At 39.7% G+C, this 10,000-nt stretch overlaps 1 protein-coding gene across 5 annotated transcripts in view; it reads right to left on the bottom strand.

Annotated features, from left to right (window-relative positions):
- The window catches only part of LOC137979386 (uncharacterized), a 17,734-nt gene that overhangs the window by 395 nt on the left and 7,339 nt on the right, over positions 1 to 10,000 (bottom strand). Inside the window, exons 2-5 of one of the 5 annotated variants that reach the window (XM_068826641.1) lie at positions 8,257 to 8,379; positions 7,614 to 7,647; positions 7,360 to 7,410; positions 1 to 4,510 (exon numbers count right to left, since the gene is read on the bottom strand). The exon at positions 1 to 4,510 is cut by the window's left edge and continues 395 nt beyond it. In XM_068826641.1, coding sequence (XP_068682742.1) covers positions 2,871 to 4,508 — 1,638 coding nt within the window. In that variant the 5' untranslated portion in view covers positions 4,509 to 4,510; positions 7,360 to 7,410; positions 7,614 to 7,647; positions 8,257 to 8,379 and the 3' untranslated portion in view covers positions 1 to 2,870. The other 4 variants (XM_068826639.1, XR_011118313.1, XM_068826640.1 and 1 more) reach the window with 4 other exon arrangements.

Here is a 10,000-nt window from a genome sequence, read left to right on the forward strand (position 1 = left end):
CATGGCATCGAGACTAGGGTCCTTTAAAGGACATTTAGAACTTTATTGCATTGAATGTCCTTTCTGTTAGCGCTAAGGAGAATAGACATGTAAACACTCAACTGCTGTGGTAGTTAGTCTCCTCCTGCTTTTTTACATCACACCTGTCTTACTGTGTTTAACACGGCCTTTCAAAGCCATTCAAAGTTTTTTCAATCACATTCACATTTTTGTGTGAAAAGAAGATGTTAGTATCGTCAGCGACTAGGACGAAGTCTAAAACTTTTGACACATCACACATATCATTAATGTAAATTAAGAAAAGAAGAGGACCAAGAATGGAGCCTTGAGGGACACCACACTTGATAAAATGATGTGAAGAATGACAGCCAGCCATTAAGTTGGACAAATTGTTGTCTGTTTTTTAGATAATCGGAAAACCAGTCAATGCAATGCCACGAATACCATAGTATTGCAACTTATCTAAAAGAATTTGATGATTAACAGTGTCGAAAGCTTTAGATAGATCAATAAATATTCCTACTGTAACCTCATTACTATCGATAGCAGAAGAAATTTTGTCATGCAATAGAGCTAAAGCATATTCAGTTGAATAATGTTTACGAAAACCAAATTGATTATCGGAAAGTATCTTATATTTACTTAAGTAATCAATTAGACGATTGTAAACAAGTTTTTCCAGTATTTTAGAAAAGGAAGGTAGAACAGAAATAGGTCTGTAATTGGAAAATATTGATTTATCACCAGCTTTGAACAAAGGCACAACACGAGCGATCTTTAGTTATATTGGGACCATTCCAGAGGTGATGGATAGGTTAAAAATATGGGTCAAAGGGCTACTAATGGAAATAATAGTTTCTTTGATTAAACTCATGGGAACATTATCAAAACCCGTAGCTGTCCCAGAACGCAACAAAGTGTATGAATTGATAACTTCTTGTTCGGAGATCTATTCAAAAAATAAAGAATTCACAAAATTTCCAGAGAGAAAGGAACGATAAGACTTTTGAGATACGGGAAGATTATTGGGTAGACTAGGCCCAATATTGGTAAAATATTTACAAAACTGATCAGCAATTTGTGCTGGATCAGAAAGCTCCTGCTTACCAGATTGAAATACAGATGGTAAATTATGTTTCGAAGATTTCTTATTCAAGATCTCATTGAACAACCTCCAAGTCCTTTTAATATTAGATTTTGTTTCTTCAATCTTATTCCCGTAATAAAGACGTTTAGCAGCTTTTAGTGAATGATTGAGCTTTTTGTAGCACTTGTAAAGAAACTCGGTTTGAGCGGTAGGGTTGTTAAGGAAACGTTTATGTAATACATTCTTTCTTTTAATTGATTTCAAAAGAGCTTTAGAAAGCCAGGGTTTGTAGAGTGTATAACCTTTAGCCTTAACTTTTTTCAACGGAAAGCAGCGATCATAAATAGCTGTATACTTCTTGAGAAAATGTCCATAAGCCTGGGAAGGATCATTAAAAAGGATAAAACCTTTCAAATCCATGGGATCCATTTACTTATGGTAAAAGGAAGCAATTATGCGAGCATAATAAAAATAGAAGCTTGAAATGAAATGTCACATTGCGAGTGATTGGCAAGGTCTTATCTTAGAGGAGCTGTCGCAATTCAACGTTCGGAACAGCTGCGTTGATGGCCTTTCTATCAATAATATGATATCAAAATACGAAATAAATTTTGCTGTAAATAGAACACATTAAACAATTAACTGTTCACTCGGAATAAGTGATTTTCGACCTAACGCAAATTAACGAAGTTGACAACTCGGTAGCAAACTGAACAAACACCTTTTTACAATTTCCTGTCCAGTTCTACTCTTATCGAAGATATATTTACGGGTTGTCATAACGACTTATAATCACCTGCCAAGTTTTATTTCGTTACGACATGACGAATCACAGCCACCTCACAAAAGACCAGGGAATGAGAATCAGGCCTCGCTTGCGTTAAATAACCGCGATCGAAACCCCAGCCGGGTTTGATTGGCCAGCAGAAATACTGCGGCAAATACATCTCAACACAGGCAGGCCTTCTTTTAATGCGCATGGTCTTAAACCGCTGACAATGCATTGTGACAACGGGCTTTTCAACTCTAAATGGAGGGAACAGGCGTCGAGGGGACTAACTAGCTGGAAACTTGTGCATTTGACTTTGTGAAATAACCTCGACTTGGGACTTAATTAGCTCGGAGCAACTCGCTTGCTGCGGGAGAAGAACTTGCCTCGTGTTCCAAAGTATCATCGGTCCTGCAACAACTGGAATCTGGAAATAAGGACACTAGTAGAATTTGGACTTTACACGTTCATTCTTCTTTCTCCAACTCCGGCGTAAATCGTAAATCGTCGAGATGTACATCGAATTACAATGATAAGAGTGCTCTATTTATACCATCGAAATACACGATGGCATCAAGTTCTGGACAATAAAAAAAGGACTAAATAAAGTCAGCTTGAAACCTGAAAGTAGCCTGAATAAACTCAACTGCATAATGAGTAAAGAGGGCTTGAAGCATACATCGATAAATTAAGCTGACGAATGGCGATCTCAACAAAGCTAGCTTCTAATATACATCTGCTATTTGTAGTCCCAGCCTTAAAGGCTGTGTGAAGTCAGTTGCGTTTTCTTTTGCTGAATCCGCGCCAATAAATTCATTCTATTTAACGCGCATACAAATTTGTACTTTATCCAGGTGTATGAAACGCTATTTGGAAAGATTGCCTTTGCCATGGGAAGAACTAAAGGATCAAAATCTATGAAATATTGATTATGGGCCTTGACTGATTGATGCGGACTTTCATCATTACCTTATTTGTTAACGATACAATCCCTGGAAAGCCCTCTTCCCTGGCCTACGGCTTCGTGTTTTTGTCAATCTCCGGGACCCTTTGAGCTTTTTCTACAAAATCACGTACTTCTTTCTCCGTTGTCAAGCCTTGGTAAAATTCGGCGTCTGACTCGAGCAAATCTTGTCGGACCTTGCGGCATCGTAACATACACATATAATGAAGAGAAATGTTCCTTCCTTGATATCTCTCCTTCTGGTACTTGTCCCTTTTTCGTCTTAAGCTTTTCATTTCGCTTTTAGATGGAAAATCACCTCTACCAATTTTTTTCAGCAGTTCTAAGAAATAGCTCTCTTCTGGGAGATACAAATCTCTGAAGTTTGTTTTCCCCCAACAAACCCCATACTCCAGTGTTATAAACTTTAAAATTGTCTGAATCGTGTCGAAATCGAAACCCACAGCAACGATCGAGTCAAGGTTTCTGAACACATGACCCAAGAAGCCCCAGCATTTGCTCATGACTGTGTTTCTATTCTTAGTCCACAGCTGGTCTTCTGGTGGAAGGGCGGGGTCCTGATACTTGTCTAGTAAGTTGAACCCGAGAACCAAGTGCGGGAGAAATTCATTCTCAAATGCATCAGTGAGAAAATCGATGGTTTCCAACAAGCAAGACTCTATGGAGGAGTCTTCCTTCTTACATGATTGAATGTGAAAGATAACCACTGACTTGATCATGTAGGTCTTAGGGCTCTCAGGGATTCCTTTAAGTTCGCAATCGATGTAATCCTGGATGAACTTCAAGACCATGTAGCATTGGCGATGCAAATGGTTGGTGCTTACGAGCTCGCCTACCTCCTTCCTACAGTGGGAGATTTTCCAGCAAGTGTTATGCTCATGTTTACAAATTTTTGGTACGAGATAACAAAGGTGTTCCTTGGGAGACACTCCTTGCTTTGTGACTTCAATGGCTGGCAAAAAATCTACTAATATGATAATGTCATTGTCGATCTTTGGCTTTTGTCGAGACTTCTCACAAGGATGCTTCATCCCATCGAGAACCTTTCTTTTCCACGAGAAGACCATTGACGATCCCCACTCTAATGGATGAAAGTTCCCACCCGTGGCAATGGCCAAAGTGCCCGTTTTAAGGTGAATTTGACATTCACTGCACTCTTCTGAATATTCGGCGGTTTCAGTTATATTTCCAAAACTGTAGTCACCAGTTGGCAAAACACCTACATCACACTTTAAACATGAGCAAAGCTTTCCTACGGCTTTCATCAGTTCTGTTTTAAACATGAATGAAACCATGTTTGCATTTAGCCTTCCAACTGCCCCAACTTCATGGGATATGTTTTGGTAGTTGTCAGGAAAAACGGCCGTTTCTTGTTTTATGTTCATGAATCCGTGACACGAGTTGTCTGCAGCAAAATCATTAGCACCAATTTTTTCTAAAACTGACAGAAAATCAAATTCCAAAACAGTTTTTTCATTGTCATCGGTGAATTTCCAGATCCTAGTACCCTCAGCCATGCTACCACATCTCAAAACATCACTGGACTTTAAAAAAGGCATGCCCTCCTCGACATGGTAAAGGAGTTTGGTTATCATTAGGGTTACTGCTTCACATATCTCCTTGACCTCTTCTGACTCCATGTCAACTTCAATGTCATCGACTAGTTCCTGGGTGAAACGTTTGTACATGACTGAAATATGCGAAAAGTAATCATTAGAAAACGGCATTCCTCTATAACTGCTACCACTACTACTGTCTACCGCTTCTGCTGCTGCTGCTGCTAGCATCAATGTGGTCATGTCACGCAAGGTTGGTTCCTGTTTGACGTTTGCAAGTTTGTTTCATTTTCTTATTACTCTGGCCTACTCCCGTCTTTTTTTCCTATTTCTAGCAATAAATTGCTTGACAGTCTTGTCAATGCAACCTGATGCAGACTTGGATTAATCAGTACATTTTTAACAGCGGATGCAAATACCAAATATGGTTGACCTCGACCGCAACAAGATCCGCTCAAAAACTTTGAGAATGAGCCAGACATAAATTGTTCTGACTTATCCAGAAGCACAAGTTATGCTTCATCTAAAGATGAAGGACTAATTTTGTCAATCAGCTCATCCCAGGTTGCCCTCCCCTTGTACACCCGACTGGGAGACGTCACAGAGCAATGTGTTACATATTTGCATAGTCTATCGACCATATTAAAGATGAAACAACAACAACATGATATTGAATGTATGGAGATCTCGGAAATAAAATCCGAGTCCCAGATGGGACTTGAACCCACGACCCTCCGTGATCTAGTCGGATGCTCTAACCACTGAGCTACTGGAGACTCTATGGTGAGCAAGGGTCAATTTTTGGCTCTGGACTGGAACCGCATCACGCGGCTACACAGCCAAGTAATGAATGGCACATATGAACTCACTAACAGCATCGCGCTGTCACATTAAAGCATATCAAGATGCAGCCAACCAACCTCCATAACCTAATCAAAACAAACGTGATGTCCACAAAAACACTCGAAATTCCTGCCGTAACCGTTAACGTATCGTAACCGTGAAGGTTTCCCACTCATACGAAAACGACTCTACCACCAAACTTCGTAATTATATTTATACAGTGCCGTAGAATAATTCAGTCCTAAAAATGAAACATCAAGATACGATTTTCTACGACAAAATTCCAGAATTGTATTTTTATCAAATATACTTCGCCAGGTAGCCGGTCGTTTCGCTGACGAGTCGTTTCGCTAACGTCCAGTTCGCTAACGTACTTAGAGTATTCGCTAACGTCTAGTTCGCTAATCATCTCCAAACAAGAGTAAATGATGATAAAAACTACAGTTTTGCAAGCGTATAAACAAATTTAATAACAAAAGTTCTTGTGTTGTGTATTGATAAAATAGTAATAAAACCCTGAGACTTAATGCATATATAGATTATTCTTCGTTCTTTTATCCACTGCCAAGCTAAGTATTTTTAAACAGGTGGTACAAACCCGGTTTGTTTTAACACACTTTTAAAATAGACCAATAACTGCAAGCTCACCCACATGTTTCATCTCTAGATTACTTAGTCCACGAGATTGGCCACAGGGCTCCTTTGATTATTTTCCGCTAGACCCAAGCAAGAATTCGTGAAAAAACAGGACAGAAAATTCGCAACTCCTCCAGAAGATCGTGTTTGAAATGCTTGCGATTTCATCCGGTTAGGTTCGTTTAAGCGCAAAATACTTTCGGATTTCGTGTAGCTAGCCGCTTCTTCTGAATTTTTTTTTTTCAGGGCTTTAACAACCTCTGCCTCGAGTTCTTTAATTGTGTCTTAGAATGGTATTTGCGGTTGCTTGCCAATTATTGTTACGCAATTGCCGCACTATTTGTTTACTTTCTTCCTCGTGGGGAATTCTTGTTGTCGGTTTGCCGGTACTATCAACTATCACCACTTTAACTTGAAGTGTCCCATCGGTTGGTAAATCTTTGATGTTCAAGTTCGAATCGATGCAGTCCTTTACGGCTTGCTGAGGCTGTTCAGTTGTAGTTGCGTGTAGTTGACACGAACAGACTTGCGACAAGGACTGCTGCCCGGCGGCGTTTCGAGCAGCCGCTTGGATGCATTAATCCTCTGCTTTGGTGGAGTTTTGCAAGCAGCGACCTCACCGCCTATTGAACTCTGTACGAGATCGTACAGTGTTCCCAAATGCCTGATTTTGCGAGCGCAAGGATGACATACACGGTCTGAAAATAAATCATTGTCTTCCACTACTTCGACTCCAACTGCCCTGCAAGTATCGGCAAGGATTTCTCCTCGTGTATCTTTTCGTTTCGATGGTTTGAAAAGATCTTCTGAAGAGATATAACCAAGTTTACCAGGTTGTGATGCTGTTCCGAATATAACCTTAAAAGAAACCGACAAATTCTGCAGGGGTCGCTTGAAGGTTCTATCTGTCGGGCCTTCGACATCGCGATTTTTCCCCGGTTGGACAGCTCACATGGAGTCTATTTTGTTTTTAATGAAGTAAAATTTTACATCCGGCGATCTGTAATTGGTTTAGTCAGTGACAGACTGTCAATCACTGAGTGAAAGTCGGCGGACGGTCGGTGGGCGTTTTGCGGGCAAGCGTTCCCTTCTTTCCCCACCCCTCCTCGCTCCTTCGACCTTTTTGCTCTTGCGCCATTTTTCGCGCTGCCCGAACGCGAAAAAGCTCTTTCACGCGGTCCGAATTCGTTCTGCCCGTACGGGAATACTTGCTACGAACGCTAGTTCGTCTGCTGCGAAGGCTGTAAAATGGTAACCTATGGCAGCAATGCGTCTATGACAAAGAACATAAAATAAAGATTGCATGTAAATTTTTTGGACGTATTTCTTTTAAAACAGCCTTCTACGGTCGTGAAACCAAAACCCGGTCAGTTAAATGTGTAAATATTTGCATTGCAATGAAATCTAGCGTGTATGTGAGACACTTTCGAGATCTTTTATTCTAGCCTAAAATTGCCTCGCATCCTCGTTGGATTACATTGTAATGCAAATGAGAAATACTGACCGTGAAAAGGGCTATTGATAAATAACCTTTGTCATCGATTATCTCCTCGACCTAACAAGAGTAAAGAGAAAAAGCCATTTCATTATGAAAACTTTCGAGGATTACCGGCGCTTTACTGCTATGTAAATGATGAATAAAGGGAACAGTATGACGAGAATTCCGATGGCTGTCCCATACATAACGTCTTTATTGACTTTCTCTGGTTCAGATGGAATACTTGTTGAAAAATCTAAAATTTAATTAAGTCTCCTCACATTAAATCCTGAGATAAAGCATCACCAGTCGTGGCTGCAAAATATCAATAAATTTAGATAGAACTGAGCCAACTCCCTTGTCATGGGCACTGTAAAGCAAAAGTGAGATGATTTAATATGAAAAAGGTTGTTAAATTCTGGCTAATAATGAAGTTTTTCATCTTCTGTGTCACCTCGCGATGACTAAGTTATGCAGCCTTTGTTTACAACGTGTTTGGTGTTCTGAGAATTACGTACAAAACGGTTGGCACACGGAAAAAGTGGCTGGTTTGTTGACCTGTCGAAAAGATTAGTTCAGTTCAGTCTTCAAACCTTTTTGCTGGATGATTCACACTAAAGTAGATTCCCAAATTGCGGTAAGTGACTCTTGGATTAGTATTTTATGGGTGCAAATTGATGGGAGTATGTTCATAGTAAAGTTTCTCAATCTTAAAACGAGATATCGCATGAAAGCTCGAGGAAGTAAGGAATTACACAATCGTGATATCTGAAAATTTGATCCAATTCTACTCGAGCGATTTTGACAAAATTCTTAAATATCATTTGTTGGATAGGATAAATCCATCATTTATGATATAACATGCAATCACAAGTACAATATGTTACAATGTGTTGTCTCCAAGTCACAAAAAATAGAACTTACAGCATCTTCTATTAGTTTGACAAGCGTTTAATTGGCTTTGAGATTCTCCAAGTCTTCATTTTCTGGTTCATATACTAGATTGTTGAGTTTAATTCAAACGCCAAAAGTATTTTTTTAACGCTTCTGTTGAAAGGAACAAAAGAAAACAACATAAACATTACAAACATATTTAAGACAAGACATTAAGACATTAAGCCAATGCGAATCACTTTAATCAGCACATGCACCCTAATCTCGTACCCAGATCTCACTCTGTCACTGGAAATGTGACATCTGGTAAAGTTCGACAGTACACAATTTTTCATTGGGTACTAAAACAAGGGTGCGGCAATGCAATCTACGCTCCGATTGGCTTATTTCGCGGGGCACTTAGTGAAGGTTTGGTTTTCGCAAGCTCATCTGCTGTTTTGAATAAATGCCAGTTGTGCGGAGGAAAGTTTTGTTTTTTCCGACGCCGGTAAAGCTTTACGGTTGAGGAAAATCATTTTAGAAATTTGCGACGTTTGTGTAAATGCTACCGACGAAAGCCCCACGTACCCTGCCACTCGAATAAAGTTCTGCGTAGCTTGCTACGCGGTACGCAGAAACTAATAAATTCAAGTTAAGAATGTAATTTCTTCAAAACAGTATTTCTCGTTCTTAAAACGTGACTCGCGAATTAAGCAGCGATCAATTGTGAATTTTACGGTTAGATTAACTACATTTTTCAGGAGATCGTGTCAAGAAAATAGCACTCGTTGCAGTGATTATGTCTAAGCACTCTTCAACATTTTCGCTTTCAATTTACGGTTTGGTTAACTACACTTTTCACGAGATTGTGTGAAGAAAATAGCACTCGTTTACTGGTTAAGCCTAAGCGTTCGTTTCAGTGATTAGGCCTGAGCACTCTCGTAGAATTTTAGCTTTCATTTTACGCTTCAGTTAACTACACTTTGCACGAAATCGTGTGAAGAAAATAGCACTCGTTTATTGATTAAGCCTAAGCGCTCGCTTCAGTGATTCTGCAGTTGCTCCGACAATTAAACAATCTCGACCGTTCAAAAACAATCGCATGTACCGCTTCTTTCTGTTTCGGCTTAAGTTTAAGGTTTCCTTGTCCTCTACCCGAAAGAATCTCTTCAAGAATACTCTCGAAATCCATGTTTATTCCGCAAAATCACTCAAAATCACAACAGAGAGTACGAACATGCGCAGTGATAGAAAAGCTCAAAATCGAACTTTACCAGATCTCCCTTCCGTATGCCCGTGGGAGATCTGGGTACGAGATTACATGCACCCGTATGCTTTATGCGTATAGACCTGTTTCCACAAAGGTTGTCCTACAAAACTTAAGCATACGCCGCAATGTCGATGGATAGTGATAGTTTATCGTTACTTAATTTAGGCTCACGGCGTTTCAGTAAGAAGGAGAGGGAAGCATCAGTACACGTGTTTGTGATGTTTTCTTTTATCACGCTAAAGCACCTTGCAGCTTCAACCAAGACACCTTAAACCCACCATTACCCATAATACCTTTCGACATTGTCGCGTACGCTTAAACGCTTTTGTGGGACAACCTTTCGACCTTTGGCTCATTAATATAGTACATTATTACGAACTAAACTGTTTCTTCGAACTTGACCTTAATCTAGGAATACATGTCCAGTGCATTATACAGGCCTAGTGAAAAATACATCACTTTTTGTTCAATCGTGTTTATTCATTCTAAAACGAAGTGACGCAGTTGTTAAACTGAATTTAGAAC

Source organism: Montipora foliosa, chromosome 12, assembly GCF_036669935.1.
Source record: "Montipora foliosa isolate CH-2021 chromosome 12, ASM3666993v2, whole genome shotgun sequence".
Taxonomy (NCBI): Eukaryota; Metazoa; Cnidaria; class Anthozoa; order Scleractinia; family Acroporidae; genus Montipora; species Montipora foliosa.